The sequence below is a fragment of the Peromyscus maniculatus genome, chromosome 10 (genome assembly GCF_049852395.1).
Source record: "Peromyscus maniculatus bairdii isolate BWxNUB_F1_BW_parent chromosome 10, HU_Pman_BW_mat_3.1, whole genome shotgun sequence".
In the NCBI taxonomy this organism is placed as follows: Eukaryota; Metazoa; Chordata; class Mammalia; order Rodentia; family Cricetidae; genus Peromyscus; species Peromyscus maniculatus.
Genome location: NC_134861.1, coordinates 60,495,103 through 60,514,518, shown reverse-complemented (window position 1 = coordinate 60,514,518; position 19,416 = coordinate 60,495,103). Strand labels below are relative to the sequence as shown.

General features: G+C 40.7%; 1 protein-coding gene across 1 annotated transcript in view; it reads left to right on the top strand.

The window, feature by feature from the left end:
• Window positions 1-822: 822 nt before the first annotated feature.
• Window positions 823-19,416, top strand: part of Tmem156 (transmembrane protein 156) — a 35,013-nt gene continuing 16,419 nt past the window's right edge. The window contains exons 1-2 of the mRNA XM_015993437.3: window positions 823-1,013; window positions 16,293-16,556. Of these exons, the coding sequence (XP_015848923.1) occupies window positions 926-1,013; window positions 16,293-16,556 (352 nt within the window). The 5' untranslated portion in view covers window positions 823-925. The remainder of the gene's footprint in view (window positions 1,014-16,292; window positions 16,557-19,416) is intronic.

The following is a 19,416-nucleotide window of genomic DNA, read 5'->3' as shown; positions in this document are numbered from 1 at the left end:
GTGAGCGAGTGAGAACCAAGCATAGGATAAGCAGAAATGAATGGTTACGGGGATAGAGGGACCAAGCAGGGAGAAAATGATTAGAAGTATTTGATACATTATTATTTTAACGGGTAGTGGGGGATAACAATGGAAATGCTAACTACGTGCATTGTCTAAGTAAAAACATTCTCTGGCACGTATGCCTTATTCATCATGATTTTCCCTATCCTTCATTTGCATTCTAAAGCAAACTATTTCTTTCTCCGGGATTATCCTCCTTGAAGGAGTTTGTTCTTCAGCAAGGAGAACAGAAATGTGGGTTGTGTCATAGTAAACACAGTGTTTATAGACATAACAAGTTACATTCTAACCACTTGTGGAGCCCGCAGGAAAGCCGAGCCCCACTTTTCACAAGCCTTTAGTTTATGCTCATAGCCTGTGCTGTTTACTGTCTTCCAGACCCCAGCCTCCAACACAGCATCTGGTATTTCAGCGAGATCAACTGTCCTTTCATCAGTAAATGAGCGAAGGATGTTCATAAACCTGGACGCCACTGACGTTGGTTCTTCTATTTTTGGTTATTATGTGGTAGGCTTACATTTATTCTTACACATTGGTAAAACATGGAAAACAGCTTCAAATTTGGATGAAGCCAGACCCCCTTTGCTTCTTAAGATCGTTTACTTGTCCTCCTTGTTTGGCAGAGAGTTCAAAAGTGCTTGTTAGAGGGTGGCTGTATTAGGCAGAGTGACTCAAAATGAAGAAGTCTCACTCAGTTCCGGGTACCTTTTTTTTTTTTTTTTTTTTTAAAGTCTGACCCAAACGGAAGTGAATGTGAGGTGAATCTCAGGAACTTGAAGTAGAATAGAGATGAAACTCAAAGCAGGAAGCAACATACTATCAAGCTACTGGATGGAAACACATTTGTGTCATGTGAGTAGACATGACAGAAACCGCTCTCTTTAAACTATTTGTGGCAATCGTGGTCACCTTCATTTTAGTCCTGCCGGAATTTTTCAAGACACCAAAAGGTAAGTAAATCATTGCAGCCGAGATCTCCTTTCTTACTTCAGAGCAAACTGTCGGCTCCTGGTGACAGACTAGATCTTTTTGGGTGCATGCTGTGTGAGCTGAAGTTCAAGGTCTGAAATACCTCTAAGTAAAATGAGATCCCCATTTTAGTTGTCTAGCACAGTGACCTTAGGACTTAGTTATGGTCACAATCGAAAATGAAAAGAAATATTTAAAACCTGTATTTAGATTCCAGACACAGGACTTAAGATGATACCGTTACGTGAGTTTATTCTTTGAAACTGTTTCCTTCCTTTGGAATAGTTGTATGTCTGCTTTTACATTCTGGAACTATTTTCTAAGAAAAATGACATTTGTTTGTTTTAAAATGATCGAGTTCATTGGCTCACAAGTTAATTTACCGGTGATTTTGGAAAAAATGGTAGTAATTTTAGTATTTTCAATATACAATAAAAACCCGATCGGTACAAATACAAGCAGTTATGTGTGCGCTTGTGAGCATCGTAAATGGGGAAAAACCCACTCTGAGAGCCCTTTAAAGAACTATTACATGATTGTCAAAACTCTAGGATAGAGAAGCAAAGGACAAGCAGATTTGAACTATTTATGTATCATTAAAAGGTTGGAAAACGTTATTGTGGATGTTTAAGTGATAGTTGTGCTCTTTAGCATTTAATAAGAAAAAAAGAAAACACTGTTCTATTACTAAATTGAAATTATATAAATTTATTAAAACTAGAGAAAGACATATATTTGATAGCTTGCTGCAATGAATATTTATTGTTGCATATATGAAAAGCTCAGTATTCAGATAAAAATACTTTTGCTAATTATATTTGATGACATACTGCAATGATTATTTAATGTTGCATATTAAATGATGCTAAGTAGCCAGATAAAAATATTTTTGCTAAATAAACACTGCAACTGCAATTTTAAGAATGATTGAATTTAAAATTTTTTTCTTTTGGTTTGGTTTTTTTTTTATATTGCTCAGATTAAGCAAGCATAGTGTATATCTTTGATGCTTATTTTCACTGGCTGAAAATGTGTCCTACAGAAAATAGAATAAAGTAAACCTATTTTTAAGATATTTTGGGCTGAGAGTAAAAACCCGTTTAGTAGCTATCTAAGCCAGGCCTTCTCTGTGTTTATGTACCTATTACTTTGAAAAATCAGTCTGACTCTAATGAAAATCAGGTAATTGGCACACACTGCTGCGTTGGTTAGTGCTTTGTGAGAGGTAGCAGTTCTAGAAGCTCACTACCGATTGTGGGGAGGAGGAAGGCAGAGACACTGTTCTGACTGTGAGTTCCTGCTGGAGTGTGACATCAGGAGTCCAGAGCACAGGAATTCAGAGAGCAGCATGTTGGGAGTACTAGAGGGCCTTTGAATTTGGAAACAGAAGGAAGCGTTTACAAAGTTCACATCAGCTGCACCTCCTTGGCCGATGGCGACGCGTGAGTCCTTCATGCTGACGCGTGCCGCTTACGAAGTCCGCTCTCTCAGCCGCCATGATGCTTTTCCGCCTTCCCAAACCAGAGAGAGCTACTTCCGTTTCCTGGTCTGAGAACAGGATGATGAAATTATTTGGATATTTTTGGTTTCAAAGAATCCCTTATTGTGGAACGGCAAACAAAAATGTTTGCGAACCATTCTCCTCTCCTGGTGTCTTTCGTTGGTGGAAGAGATTTTGCTCAAAGCCACCACAAACAAAATGCTGTTATTGGGTAAACTGTTTCACACGTGTGAAAGTGTAATAATTATGCTTTGTAATGGTCTGAGGGTCATCAGGATTATTGCTGTAACCTAAACAGATGTAGCCTTGTATTGATTAAACTCAGGAGACATGAATGTAATTTTTTTCCCCTTAATTTTGTTTTGTGTTGTTTTGTTTGGGATAGGGTCTTTCTATGTAGTTTTGGCCGTCCTGGAACTTGCTATGTAGACGAGGTGGGCCTCGAACTCACAGAGAACCGGCTGTGTCTGGTTCCCAAGTGCTGGGATTAATGGCATGAGCCACCACTCCTGATCATTGATGTTAGTTTTTAATACCAATATGAGTTATCTTATGAAATGAATTGAATGGTCAATCAGTGCATATCATAAAGAATTTGGTACAATTATTTAGATGATGAAGTGAGATTATTCTCAAAGAAGAAAAATGAATCTTGAGATTCTCAAAGCTAGTCTTAGCCTGTTAAGTACTAGTGTCTTTTCTTTATATTGTATTGCTCTATTCACTTTAATTTCTAGGATAAATATGATAAAATGATTTAACTAATGAATTACTCACAGATACCCTGTCCTTATCATGTCAAGTGAACTCAGAAGTAATCTCAGGGTGGAACAGTGTATACATGAAGTTTAATACATTTGATTTCAAAACAATAAACTCTCTAAAGCCCCAAGTGGGAAATACAGCACCATATCTAATCATTTATTATCAAGAATTCATCCAAATATTGGATTAATTATTAGTAGGAATCTTCAATTATTACAATTATGTAGTGTTGGTTATTTGGTCTAATTTTAAGAAGGAGAACCTCTTAAATATTGCTTTGCCACTTACAAGGCTGCATTGGCAAGATAGCCTATTCTCCAGCAATGTCCTGAAATCCCCAGTTAGTTTAAGAGGCAGCCAGCACACAGCAGTTGATGAGCAGCTTGACCCACTTAAACCGTATGTAGAGAATGGAGATGCAGATGGGGTGAGTGTATTTTGATTCCATTTCTCGCAGCTGAGGAAACAAGGTTGCTCCCAACTACATCACTGCTGATCTGCTTTTGTTGGATGTAACGTTTAAGAGGGAGCCTGGGGGAGAGGGCTGGAGAGATGTTTTGTTGATTGTTTTTCATTCTTTGATTCTTTTCTCTTTGGAAGCTCACCACCCAGCTCCCAAATAAATCATATGTGGAGGCTTATTATTACTTACAAATGGCTGGCCTTAGCTTGGCTTGTTTCTTGCCAGCATCTGTCTACCTTTTGCCTCTGGGCTTTTTTCTTTCTCTATTTCTGTATTTCTTTTCTTCCTTCTTATTCTGTGTCGTGTGGCTGTGTGGCTGGCCCCTTCTTTTCTTGCTCTTCTTTTCCTCCCAGATTTCTTCTTCTATTTATTCTCTCTGCCTGCCAGCCCTGGCTATCCTTTCTCCTGCCTGGCTATTGACCGTTCAGCTCTTTATTAGACCATCAGGTGTTTTAGACAGGTGCAGTAACACAGCTTCATAGTTAAACAAAAGCAACATAAAAGAATGCAACACATCTTTGCATCATTAAACAAATATTCCACAGCATAACCCATTGTAACACATCTTAAAATAATATTCTACAACAGAGATGGCTCAATGCTTAAAAGCACAAGTCCTTAACATTTCTAGAAGACTTGGGTTCAATTCTCAGCACCCACATGGCAGCTCACAACAGTCTGTATCTCCAGTCCCAAGGAACCCTACACTCTCTTCTGGACTCCACAGCTACCAGGCATGCACACAGTACACAAACACACAAATTTTAAAGGGATTCTTGGTTAAACCTTAGGTTGACTCTAATGATCTTTAATGGATTGTTTCCCTTATCCACAGTGTCTTCTGTGCGGGGAAGGTGAGGCTACCTAAAAGAAAGGCAGACTCTTAAGGAGTCTTCAGTCATGAAGAGTACCAGCTGTCAAGCAATTAAGTACCACCCTATAAAGAGTAAAATGAGTTGTAAAAGGGTGTTATGGGAACATTAATGTTGTTTCCAGGCCTACACTGGGAAGAGGTTTCTTCTGTTTCCAGCTGCCAAGAAAAATAATAACTTGGCAGAGTTCAAATAATCCCCCACCATTCTTCATGCCTGCAGAAGCTCTTTCAAAGAGAAGTCACGATTCTTACTGATTTTCAAATAAAGTGTTCTCATATCAATATCTCAAAACTTTATAAGAGCTGACACGGCGGGGCATTGCAGAGATTTGCAGAGAGCAGGACAGGAACAGTGTGGATGAAAACACTGCTAGTCTAATTGCATCCAGCTGTTTGGATGGTGCTTACTTTGACGAGTCAAACTCGCATAGAAAGTTCACTAGCTTTCATTTTTCTCTTCCATGTTCCACTTTCTGGTGGAAATGGTAATAGAACGAACAGTAAAACTGAGGAAAACCAAGGATGAAAAACCTTGTCTTATGAATTTATAGGACAAAGCCTCAAGTCCACAGCATGTCTTCACTATATTTATGTCTCTGTTATTAAAGGCAGTGTCTTGAGGGAGCTGCGAGGAATGAAATATCATTCTTGCTCTTAGACAGGGTACTTGATTTTCTTCTTATTGACTCCTTCATAAAAATTGAGTCAATTATTCCCAATAGGGTTTAGGACATATGCCTATTTAAATTTTAAGTTGGCAGAGGTCTCATTGTATTGCCCAGGATATGTTCTCAAACTCTTATGCTCAAACAATTCTCCTACTTTAGCCTCCCAAGTGCTGGGACTACAGGTGTTCACTATTGCATCTGGCTCATAATTTAAGGCGTGCGTGCGTGCGTGCGTGCGTGCGTGCCTGAGTGTACATGTATGTGTGTGTATAGTGTCTGTGGAGGGAAGAGGCCAATGCCAGACATCTCCTCTACTGCTCTCTACCTTGACTACTTTAGACACTGTCTGTCATTGAACCTGAGCTTATGAATTGACTTGACTGATTTTCTAGTAACCTCTAGGGATACTGTTTCCAACCTCCAATCCTAGGTTACAGATGTGTACCACCATGCCTGGTTTTTGTAAGTGTGCTGGGGATCCAGAGTCAGGTCCTCATGCTTGTGTGGAAGACACTTTAATGACTGAGTCTTTCCCCAGACCTTTGGCTCAAAATTCATAAACATCTTAACAAATATGTGCATTTACATATATCAGGTACATATATAAGGTATATTTAAAAAATGTTTTTACATATAACTTACTTTTAACTGATTCAATATTTCAACTCAACGACTGGGAATATAGTGCAGTGGTAGAACATGTATTTGGCATGTATGAGGCTCTAGGTTTGATCTTCGTTATGTGTGAGTGCACACACACACACACCCCTCAGCCATGGTGAAGCATTATTCTTAAGACACACTAGTCTGAAAATCTCCATAAAGAAGGACAAAGGGTGGATGGATAAACTTTGTCCTGACACTACTGAATTTTCTGAATCGCTGTGGTTTTAAGATGCTACAAGAGGACTTGTTACCATTCTGTACATATTTTAGGCAACGTGTGCTAACAAACGCGCTGAAATCAAATGTGTCCGTCATTTCCGAAAACTTGGCTTTATTGGCTGAGCTGTGACACCAGCGACCCTCACCTGGGATGCCTCTGGCTGGCTGTCTCATTATGCGTTGGGGGCCGAGTGGCAAATGCTTTCTTGGTGTACCCATTTTTGTTGTTTTTGTAGAAAATAATGGCATTTTCTTTAAAAATTATTTTTATTCATAAAGATAAATCGCTGCTTTGCTTATATCTCTCTCACCCCCACTGTTCTTGTCCTTCCCTCTTAACGTCACTTGTCCCTCTCATTCACCCTTTAGACTTCTGCCTGCTCATCACAGTCTCCCTCGGACCTTCATGTCCCACATACACATATTAGAATCCAGAGTCTCTAGGACAGAGAGGAAATGCGGTATTTCTCCTTCTGAGCATGTGTTATTTTGCTTAACATGATTTCCAATTCCATCCGTTTCTTTGGGAATTCTTCTTTATAGCTGAAGAGACCTCTGTTGTGTATATGTATCACATTTTCTATACCCATTTTTCTGGTGAGGGGTATCTAGACTGGCTGTTATGATTGGTGCATCAATAAACGTAGATGCACAATATCTTTCTGGTATACTGACCCATTCCTTCAGGTATATCTCCAGAACTGTTATAGCTGGGTCAAATGGTAGTTCTATTTTTAGTGGGTGTTTTTTTGGGGGGCAGGGAAAGGTGTGTGTGTGTGTGTGTGTGTGTGTGTGTGTGTGTGTGTGTGTGTTGATGGTGGTAGTGAGACGTGTGTACCATGATACACACGTAGAGGCCAGAGGACAACGTTGAGAGTCCATCCACACCTCCTGCCTTGTGTAAGGCAGAGTCTCTCTTGTTTTGCTGATGCACTGCTTCCTGTAGTAAAATATTATTTTAAGGGGTGTTACTTTTGTTTATATTGCATTTGCTTAACTCTATAAAGCTGTGTTACTGTGCCTTTTTAAAATACCTGATGATCTAATAAAGAGCTGAACAGCCAATAGCAAGGCAGGAGAAAGGATAGGCAGGGCTGGCAGGTAGAGAGGATATATAGAAGGAGAAATCTGAGAAGAGAGGAGAAGAAGAGAGATGGAGGAGAGATCAAGAAGCCAGAGGAGGAGGAGGACTCCAGGGGCCAGCCACCCAGCTAAACCTCAAGCCACTGAATAAGAGTAAGATTTATAGAAGTAAGAGAATGGGAAAAGCCCAGAGGCAAAAGGTAGACAGATAATTTAAGTTAAGAAAAGCTGGCAAGAAAAAGCCAAACTAAGGCCAGGCATTCATAATTAAGAATAAGTCTCCATATGTGATTTATATGGGAGCTGGGTGGTAGGCCCCCCCAAAAAAGAACTAAAAAACTAACAACACTTGCTCCCTTTATGCCCCCATGAAAATGCAGGCGATATAGACAGTGTATAACTCAAAAGAGGGCTCTTACTCGAACCCAGCCACACTGGCATCCTGATTGCATGAAGCTGAAAAGCTTCGGCCCAGAAGAGTGAACACAGTCTACAGAATAGGAGAAGATCGTTGTCAACTATACATCTGGCATAGGGATAAACATATAGAATCTGAAATGAACTCTACACACACATACACACACAAATCCAATCAATAAACAGGTAAATGTATTGGACAGAGAGCTCCAAACAGAAGAGTATCAAATGACCAATAAACACTTGTGTTCAGCATCCTCAGCCATCAGGAAATACAGACAAAGCTATGCTGAGGGTCTACCTCAGGACAGCCAGCATGACTCACCCACCATCAAGAAAACGAATGGTAATAAGTGCTGGGGAGGATGTAGTGATGCCAGAGGAATCCTTGCGCCCAGCTCATGGGAGTGTAAACTGGTGCAGCCCCTTTGGAAATGTGTATGGCAGTTTTCTGAGAAACCAAGACTAGAGCCAGAGAGATGACTCAGCAGGGGAAACGTTTACCAAACAAGACTGACGACCTCAGTGCAAATTCCCTGAACCCATGTAAATGCCAGGCATGCTGGCGCCTGTCTGTAATCCCAGCATTCCTGGCAAGATAGGAGGTGAAGCCAGAATTCACATTCTGCTCCTGAGCCAGCTACTCTGGAAGAAGCTGTTTGTTGTTTGTTTTATTACTCTTTTTGGGGGGCCCTCCACCCAGCCCCCAAATAAATCACACAGAGGTTTATTCTTAATTATGAGTGCCTGGCCTTAGCTTGGCTTAGTTTATAGCCAGCTTTCCTTAACTTATCCCGTCTACCTCTTGCCTCTGTGCTTTTCCCATTCTCTTACTTCTGTAATTCTTATTCTTACTCCGTGGCTCGCTGTGTAGCTGAGTGGCTGGACCCTGGAGTCCTCCTTCTCTGGCTGCTAGATCTTTTCCCTCCTCCATCTCTTTTCTCCCTTCTGTATATACTCTCTGCCTGCCAGCCCTGCCTCTCCTTTCTCCTGCCTTGCTATTGGTCAGTCAGTTCTTTATTAGACCATCAGGTATTTTTAAAAGGCACAGTAACACAACTTTAGGGTCCCAGAGAGAAAATTTGAGATTAATGACCAAGGCCTGGGAAGACCAGCAGTAGTAACCTTTGATGATAGATATCATCTGTCAAGTTTCAGAGGTCTGATCAAACCTGATTCATATTAACCCTGAAGGAATCCATAGCCTCTCATTTCCTGTGCGAACAAAACTCCAAAGCATTTTTTATTTTCATTTGAAAAATATATTTTTTGATTTTCTTTTTTAAAGTTAAGATAGCCCTGAAGTGTGTAGATTGGTTCAATTAGCAGTCCAGTTCACACTCCCGTGTGTCCTAGCAGCTGTCTTTTGCTTCTCAACAGTCAAAAATTCAAAATCAACACAATAACAGACAGGATCCAAACTATCTGTGTATTTCCCATCTTATGTGGCTTCTTCTTCTTTTTCTTCTCCTTCTTCTTCATTTCTTCCAGCTTTCTTAGACTCTACATGGAAATACACCTCACATTGGAATGCCAAAATGTTGTTTGTTTTTTAGCTCATTTGGGGGGGGGGCGCCACTCAGCTCCCAGATCACATATTGAGGCTTTATTCTTAATGATGAATGCCTGGCCTTAGCTTGGCTTGTTTCTTGCCAGCTGTCCTTAAATTATCCAGTCTATCTTTTGCCTCTGGGCTTTTACTTCTGTAAATCTTACTCTTACCCCATGGCTTGCTGTGTAGCTGGGTGGCTGGCCCCTGGAGTCCTCTACCTTCTCTGGCTCCTTGATCTTTCCTCCACCTCTTTTCTTCTCCTCTCCTCCCAGATTTCTCTTTCTATATATCCTCTCTACCTGCCAGCCCTGCCTATCCTTTCTCCTGCCTTGCTATTGGCCATTCAGTTCTTTATTATACCATCAGATGTTTTAGACAGGCATAGTAACACAGCTTCACAGAATTAAACAAATTCAACATAAACAAAAATAACACACCTTAAAATAATATTTCCCAACAAGCCAGTTATCTCTTTGGCCTCTTTTTATAGGGCACAAATCCTACTCTTCAGAATTCTACTTTCATGAATTAATCACCTCTACAGACTACACCTCCAAATATAAATATATCAGGACTATAGTTCAGCATATGAGTTTTAAGGCGATACAAACAGTACATTGTCAGTAGTCAAAGGCAAGATGGTTTCTTTGACTTCTATTGTTGGGTTTATTTGATTTTTTAAAATTTTATTTATTTTATTTTACAATACCATTCAGTTCTACATATCAGCCATGGGTTCCCCTATAGGGTTTATTTAATTTTATAAGATGGTGCTAAATATAAATCTCTTTCCCAAAGAGATTATATCAGCAATGTTTCCAGTAGCAAAAATACTATTTACTGGGCTTTCAATGAGTATCATGAAGTTGCAAGAATCATATACTCTGACATAATCCATCTGTTTCTTACAAAGTTTACTGACAATTTGCTACCTGAAAAACAACTAAGGAATTAGGGAAACAAGACAGCCTAGATTAGTCATCTGGCAAGCAATGGGGAAAATGTCTGGCTGTGGGGAAATTATTTTGCTTCCACTTTGGTTGAAGTAAGAAAAAAAAAAGAAACCTTATCGAGAATTTACACATAGCTAGCCATGATGTGGATATTGAGGTCCATTATGTGTGAGGTGTAGAAAGTCCAATGCAAGAAGTGAACTGAAGGCCTTTTGGATCAATGGCACCATTAGATACCCAGCAGAGGCAAACACCAATATTCTGTGGAAGAAAAAATTCTTCAAACCAGTCCGCATATAATTCTCAATAAAATACCAAAGAAAACAAGATATTCACCAAAAAAAAAAAAATCACAAAACACATGAAGACTCAACAGACAAGAATCAACAGAAACAACAGACAGCAGAATCAGATCTTTGAAGAACGGTAATATTAGAATTAGGAGATAGAGCATAAAATAAATACTTTGTTGTTCTAGTAGATAAGAGAAAGCACCAAAAATATGAATGATAGGAGAGTACATTTGGACCTTTATCCCACACCGCACACGCAACCAACTCAAAACAGATTAAAAACATTGTAAAAGCAACAACAACAAACATCGTAAAACCCAAGACTGTCCAGCTGTTAGAAGATTCTTCTAACAGATTTGATCAGTCCCTGTCATGACTTTCAGAAATGCCCTCAAAAGCCCAGGGAACACAGATTTAAAGATAGACAAGTGGAATTGCATCAAACTGGAAAAAAAATCTGAACTGACAACAATCAACACAGCTATGGAGAAGAGAACATATTTGTGAGATAGAGTGTGACAGGTGTATTCACCAATTTAATTACCACATCTTAACCACAAGTAAGACATGCCTTTCCATCTCTCCAAGAAGTCCTGTCTGGCTCCATCCCATAAGAGCCCCTCGACGACCACTATTGTGCATTTTCCCCAAATCCCATATAAACAGAATCATGCGGTGCATAGTCACTTGTGTGGCGTATGTTATTGGCAAAACAAAAAACAACAACAAAAAAAAAAACCAAAAAAAACAAAACACTGCTATGATTCACCCGTGTTGCTACTTGTAGTTCCTTCTCTTGGTCACTGAGTGACATTCCATCGTGATGTCGGGAGTTGTTTTTAGATTTCACTCTTTGCTGGAAATGAGGATTGTTTTCAGTTCTGGACTCTTATAACACCCGAAAGCTACCATAAAAACTCACGTGCCGGTGAAACAGAAGCATCCTACCGAGTGGGTATGTTTTTATTTGTGTGTATAGATTCCTAGGAGCGAAATTTGGGGTCCATATGGTGAGTGTATATTTAACTCATGGAAAATGGAAGTCTGTCCCCCAATGCAGCAGTGCTATTTTTATATCCCTATCAGTAATGTATGAAAGTTAGTTATACTTCAGAGCAGCATTATTTTGAACAGCTGAAAATGGAAACAGCCCAAATGTTCACTGTCAAAGAGATGGATGAATTATGTAATATATTCATTCATAAGACACAACAAATTAACTACAGTTGTGTAAAACTATCATGACTAAAACACATTAAGAAAAAAAGCAAACCACAGAAGAGTACATATTATAATGCTATACATTTGCATGCTTCCAAAATATCCTGTGGTGCAGCGGGTAGTGAGAATGCTCTGAAGGTGTTAGCAACAGCCTGTTTCTTAACTTGGGGACTGTGATACTAATATTTACTTATTTCCATTCTTAATTTTGGGGGGGGGGGGAGACACAGTTTCTCTGTGTAGCCCTGGCTGTGCTGGAACTTGCTCTGTAGACCAGGCTGGCCTTGAACTCAGATATCCACCTGCCTCTACCTCCCGAGTGCTGGGATTAAAAGTGTGCGCCACCAACACTTGCACCACCACAGCTTGGTGTTATTTTTATTCTTTAATGAAAGCATCTTGCATGAGACATCTTGTACAAATATATGTGTGATATGTTCTTACTGTAAAAATTAAAGGAGGAGGAATACAATTCTTTAGTATTCCGGTTTGCTTGTCTTTGAAAAGGAGAAAATAATTGACCTGGACCTCTGTCCTATTCTGTCATGGGTTTTCCTAGCTCTATTTAGGATTCTGCATGCTTCCTCAGAGAAGGTGCCAACTTGGCACTGAAGTAATCCTGGGGTGCATTTGCATCTCTCAGAGTGGGCAGGTAGACATCTGACTCCAGAAATATTAATGGAGGTAGTTAAGTTCACAAAGTTTATGGAGATGAGGATATAGCCCGGCTGATGACTAAAGCGTTTGGGGAGAATGATTTATTTCTTAAAATTATACCAAGAAAGGTTGTGTCCTCTATTTATTCCTTTTCCAATAGAATTATTTAAAGATTGAGGTTTTAAAACCTCATAAAGTGACCCGATATCCAAATATAAAAGGCATATCTTCGATTCTAGGAAGCCCGGCTGGTTGCTTATTGAATAAGAAGACTGCAATATTGACAGCAAGAATTTCTCACTCTCCTTTCTAGGTCATGTCATAGCCATATAAATTCAAGAAGCTAAAAATTTCACAAGATCAAAGTGCCAGTGAGCAAGATGGGAAGGTGACAGGAAATATGTTTTTCATGTGTTTTAGTAATACTGAGAAAAACTATAAATGCGCGCGCTTGATCAGTGGGTACAGTTCCGTTTTCCTCCTTTGGCATTGTTACTGAAGGCAAAATTATGTTGTAGTTACAAACTCATTACAATTTTTATTATAAGTATATTACACGAGATAAAATTTATTTGAATACAATTCGGTTCCTCTGAGAAAAATCTTTATTAGCAACTCAGTTTTGAAATTTCTTCACAGTTGGAAACTACATGTGAATGATTAGAGAAATATTTTTAAATATAGAGGGCTAGGACGTATATTAAAAATCACTAATAATCAAATGCTTATGGAATTACTATTAAAATACAAGCTTCACTAATTAAAAAATGCCTTTAATATCAGTCACTAATTTGGCTTCCTTTCAAGTCTGAGCCAAGGTGTTGAGTTAAAAGCAGTCCTTTTAAAAAAGCACGGTAGTTGTTTCCTTGTACTCTATGTTACTTAGAAATCCTAAACTACATTTTAGAGAGAAGTTGAAGAAGCCACAGAAAGGTGGGCTTGGCCATGTCAGGGATTTCACATATAAAAAACAGCTGTCGGTGTGTGAATCACTGGAAGATGCGTTGCCTACTCCTTATTGTTCCTCACTGTCAAATGATCCTTCTCAATTACACCATGAGCTTGGATTTGTTTATATTGATTCAGTCACAGAGAAGCTCCACCCCAGGCAACGGGTACATTTAAATTTATTTATTTATTGACTTTTATTTTGTGTGCATTGGTGTTTTGCCTGCATGCATGTCTGTGTGAGGGTGTCAGATCCCCTGGAACTGGAGTTGCAGACAGTTGTGAGCTGCCATGTGGGTGCAGGTTAGCTTGGCCCCTCCACATTTTTAAATTTTTAATCTGGAATACAGGATTATATTTAACATTTTGAAGTTTTTACTTTATCTTATGCATATGGATGTTTTGCCTTCATGTATGTGCGTGTACCACGTGCATGCCTGGTACCCAGAGAGGCCAGAAGAGGATGTCAGGTCCTCTGGAACTGGTACTACAGATGATTGTGAGTCACCATGTGGATGCTGAGAACTGAACCCAGGTCCTTTGGAAGAGTAGTCAGTTAGCTCTTCAGTTTAGCTCTTAATGGCTGGACCGTCTCTCCAGCCCCAAAGGCCTGCATTTAAACAATCCACAGTGGTGAGGAACTGTGTCCTAACAGAAACACATGGCAGAGAAGAACTGTTCATCCATGGCTGGGAACAAAACATTCTAAACAATGGTTCTCAACCTGTGGGGCTTGGCCCCTTTGTGGGTCCAATGACCCTTTCACAGGAATCACCTAAGACCACAAGAAAACACAGATGTTTACATTATGATTCACTTACAGTAGCAAAATTACAGTTATGAAGTAGCAATGAAAATAATTTTATGCTTGGGGTCACCATAGCACGAGGAACTCTATAAAAGGGTCCCAGCATTAGGAAGATTGAGAACCACTGTTCTAGAGACTTTCTGGGAGGCCAAATAATAGACAACAAGGGTTAAGTGTTAAATCCTGCAAATGCTATCTTGTAAGGAAACGGTGCTTACAAATGTGCTTAACAATTTTGATATGAGATATCCTGAGTCATGCAAGTGGGCATGATATTTAATCACAAATGTCCTGATAAGAAAGAGGCTATGACGGCCATTCTTAGTTGTCAAGTGGACTGTGTCTGAAATCAACCAAAGCCTAAGCTGCTGAGCATACCTATGAGGGACTTTTCTTGATTGAAAAAAGTTTAGGGAAAACCCACCCTAAGTCTGGACCTTCTGGGGTGGGAAGAGCCACCTTAAATCTGCCTATATAAAGGGCCTGGAAGAAGGAAGCTTGCTCTCTCTGCCTGCTCGCTCCTGCTCTCACTGGCAAGTTCGTTCCTTCCCTGTCATTAGAGCCTACTCCATTGGGATGCTGGCATATACTGAAGATGAGCTGAGGCATCCAGCCTTGTGGACTGAACAGCTGCTGGATTCTTGGACTCCCCATCAGTAAACATTGTTGGACTAGCTGGACCACAGCCTGTGAGCCACTCTAACAAACCTTACATACATACATACATACATACATACATACATACATACATATATACACATACATAGTCATTCTATCAGTTCTGTATCTGTGTATGTATACATTCTATCAGTTCATATATAGTCATTTATCAGTTCTGTATCTGTGTATGTATACATTCTATCAGTACACACACACACACACACACACACACACACACACACAGTCATTCTATCAGCAACATTCTGTCAGTTCTGTTATTCTAGAGGACCCTGACTGACACACAGAGTCAAAGGGAACTCTGACAGAGCCAGGAGAGAAGGAAGCAGGGACACAGGAGAAAACACTGTGATTACAGAGACAGTGGTGTCTGTACAGAAGCCAAGGAATGCAGGCAACCACCAGAGGTTAGAAGAGACTCAAGAAGACTCTTCTAGAGACTTCAAAGCTTGTAGACTTTGGGATTTCTGACTAGTGACATTAACATTGAACTTCTGGCTTCTCATACCGGGAGAGAGTTTGTTTGTTTTTTTTTTTTTTTTTTAATTATTATTTTCAACAGCCAAGGTTGTGGCACCTTGCTCTAGCAGACTTAGGAAACAAACACAGAATTTTCTCTCCCTTCTTCAGATCCATGCAGTTGACTATTTTAAAATGGATAGATTCAGAAAAACTGAAGATTTATCTGTCAATTTTTCCCCAGTGGCTGTAGAGATTGGTTGGTGGTTGAGACTGTTTACTTACTGTTCTTACAGAGGACCCAAGTTAAGCTCCCAGGGCCCATGTCGGGCAGCTCTAACTTTTCCAGGGTTTCCTATGCATTCTTCTGGCCTTCACGGACACACACATGACATACACCACGCCCAGACACACATAGACACACACACAGACACACACACACCACACTCAGACACACAGACACACAGACACACACCACACACACACACACACCACACACACAGACACACACAGACACCACACACAGACACCACACTCAGACACACATAGACACTCATAGACACACACAGACACACACATACACCACACACAGACACACACATACACCACACCCACACATAGACACACATAGACACACACATACACCACACACAGACACACATACACACACACACAGACACACACACACCACACTCAGACACACAGACACACAGACACATAGACACACACACACACACACACACACACACACACACATACACACACATACACTTTAAGAAATTCCAGAACAGAGGGTGACTAAAATCCTGTTGTTTCTAGTTACTTCCCTACATGGATATTTGTTCTATGAAAATTAATAAGTTTAAAAACAAAATGCTTCAATGGAATAGATATTAATTCATGTAAGAACAAACATTGTCACAGACAGACCATCATCTGCCTGAACAATGAAGAGCTTACTTTATGTTTATTTAAATGTCAAAACCTCAAAATCCACAGCTAAAGAGAGCTTTTTGTTTTTTGTTTTCTTTGCAGAAAGAACACAAGAGCTCGCCTGCTGGGAAGTCTGTTTGCTACCCAATCTCACCTATCCGCTTCCCTCCTTCAATTTTTCTTCTGTGGCTTCTCTGCAACCGGCAGAGGAAGCACAGACCGTTATGGGAATCTTTCCAAACCACTCCAGTTCCCAAAGCTTCGCTGAGATTTGCCAAGGCATCACAAGTGGATTTCCGATGTGCTCCTTGTGTTTGGTTTGCAGATCCAACGGAGATTTCACTTCTCAGGAACAAACATCAAAAGGTAAACATGAAGGAATAGAGTAACATTTGCTAAGTCTAAATGAAGTCATTCTGAAAAAAACATCCCAGGGCTGGAGAGCTAGCTCAGTTGCTAAAGCATTTCTCACCCTACAATGTAAAGAACTGAGTTTGAACACCAGAACCTACATAAAAACTGGGCATGAGGCTGGACAGTGGTGGCGCACGTCTTTAATCCTAGTGCTGCGGAGGCAGAGACAGATGCAGACAGATCTCTGAGTTCGGGGCCAGCCTGGTATACCGAGTGAGTTTCAGGACAGCCAGGGATACACAGAGAAACCCTGTCTCAAAAAACCAACCCCCAGAAGAAGAAGGGGGAGGTGGAGGAGGAGGAGGAGAAGAAGAAGAAGAAGAAAGAAAAAAAAAAAAGCAAGTGGGCACAGAGGTTGGAGAGATGGCTCAGCAGTTGAGACCTTTCGAAGGACCAGCATTCACTTCAAACATCTCACAACTACTTGTAACTCTAGCTCTGGGGGATCTGACACACTCTTATGGTCTCTGTAGGCACTGCACTTATGTATACATATGTGAACAGAGATGCATAATAAATATTAAAGAAAAATAAAGGAAATGCTGGAACGCTGGAGAGCCTGCTTGTAATCCCAGAGATGCTGAGGTGGGAGGCAGAGACAGGCAGATCTCTGGAAGATCAGTGGCCAGACAGCTGAGGCTACTTGGTGAAGTTCTAGGTCAATGAAAGCCCCTGCCTCAGACAGAAGGCAAAGGCACCTGAGGAATGACATCCAGGTTGTCTTCGGGCCTTCGTAGGCATCTGCATGCTGAATGTACTGTGTACACACACCACCATTCCCCATCCCCATCACAAGCATTCTGTTTTAACGTCTAGTGGCACTGGAACACTCGGTGGTGTGTCCTTTGATGAGAGATTTCACAGGGCTTTGTAATGTTGATCAATTCTAGTTTAATTTACTGAAAACAAAATGCTTGTTCATAAAATCCATCAGAATGCCAGTGTAGTTCATATGCATTTGCTAGCTAAAAGGATAGCTGATGTTCTTTTCGAAGATAGTGATTGTTTAAAAAGCAATTCTAAGTAAATACCTAAGCATTCGCCCACTGAGTATGAGTTGTCATTTTTGTCTGGCTCTTCAATGGGCCTCTTGAGGGTAATGTCTTTGCCTTTGTTTACTACCGCATCCCTCCTTTTGGCATCATGCCTGACGTAAATCATAGTAGATACTCAATAAATATTTATTGAAGGAAGGAAGGATCAAACAAAAGGATAACAATATATTCTCTGCAGCGCCTAATGGGGCATTGCATGTCATCATAGCTTCCACTATCAACTTGATATAAACCTGGTCACATGGGAAGAGGGAACCTCAACTGAAGAATTGCCCCGCTCAGATTGGCCTGTGGCCATGTCTGTGAGGCATTTTCTTAATTACTAACTGATGTGGCAGGCCCAGCCCATGGTGGGTGGTATGGTCCCTGCTTGGGTAGTCTGAGCTATATAGGAAGGGTAACTGAGCAAGCCAGGGGGATCCAGCCAGTAAGCGATATTCCTCCCTGGTCTCTGCTTCATGTTTGCCTGCAGGTTCCTGCTTTGAGCTCCAGCCCTGGCTTCTCCCAGTGATAGACTGTAACCTGTAAGCTAAATACACCCAAGTTGCTTTTGGTCATGGTGTTTAATCACAGCAACAGAAAGCAAAAAGGGCGTGTGTGTTATGAGATCCACATATTTGATGTAGTTAGTTGAACTGAATCCAATCGATCACTGAGAAACTAGCAATTCTTTTACAGTTGTAAAATATGCTGGTGGCCTCAAGCCTCAGGATCATTTTACCACTACCACCACCACCACCATCATCATCTTCATCATCATCATCATCATCATCATCATCATCATCATCATCGCCTATTCAGCAGGAGTGCTCCTGTCTCACTAGTTACTGAACCTTTTTTCATTCTTTGAGAAGAGGAACATGATTTCTCGGCACTGACTTTGGGCGACATTCTTACTCCTATAGTCTTACAACCATCCAAAGATTCTGCCTCGAGTCTACAGAAAACAAGTCGGGGCAATACCTCTACAATGATGGGAGACTAGGAAGCCTTTTAAAAGCAGGTGGCTGGTAGACGTCGCTGCTCTGCTGCCTCAGACATAAGTGAAGAGGGCTTTGAAATGTGTCCCAGTCACTCCGGCTGCGTAAACAAATCACCCCATGGACAGTGGCTTGAAATGCAGCAATCCCCTTCTCTTTTCTCTTCTCTTGTCCTGCTTCCTCTCTCCCTCCCTTCCTCAACCTCCCTCTGGATGAGAAACTCGGAGTGAATACAGATGGACTTTTTCAGGCTTGGGGTATTTCATGCTGTGGCAGTTAGTGAGTAGATGCAACATTCCAGGGGAACCAGAGCAGCTGGGGACAGCTGAGGTCTCCCTCTTCACATAGTCACCTACAAGAGTGAAGATCTTCTTTTTAAAAAGCATTTATTTATTTATTTATTTATTTATTTATTTATTTATTTATTTTATTTAATTTTTTTATTTATGTAAGTGTTTTGTTTTTATCTGTGCCTACAGAGGCCAGAAGAAGGCATTGGATCCCCTGGGACTGGAGTTACAGAGGAGGTGATTTGCCATGTGGGTGCTGGGAATTGAACCCGGGTCCTCTGGAAGAGCAGTCAGTCCTCCTAACCGCTGAGCCATCTCTCCAGACCTCACTTTTTCTTTATGCATTTGTCTCAACAGACATTCAGGTGGCTTCCCTATTTTAGCTATTGAGACTGTGGGAATAACCACTATGTCTTGGAGATCCTGATTTCAGCTCTTTTGGGTATGTGCCAGAAAGTGAGCTTGCTGGAGTAAATGGTGTTTAGAT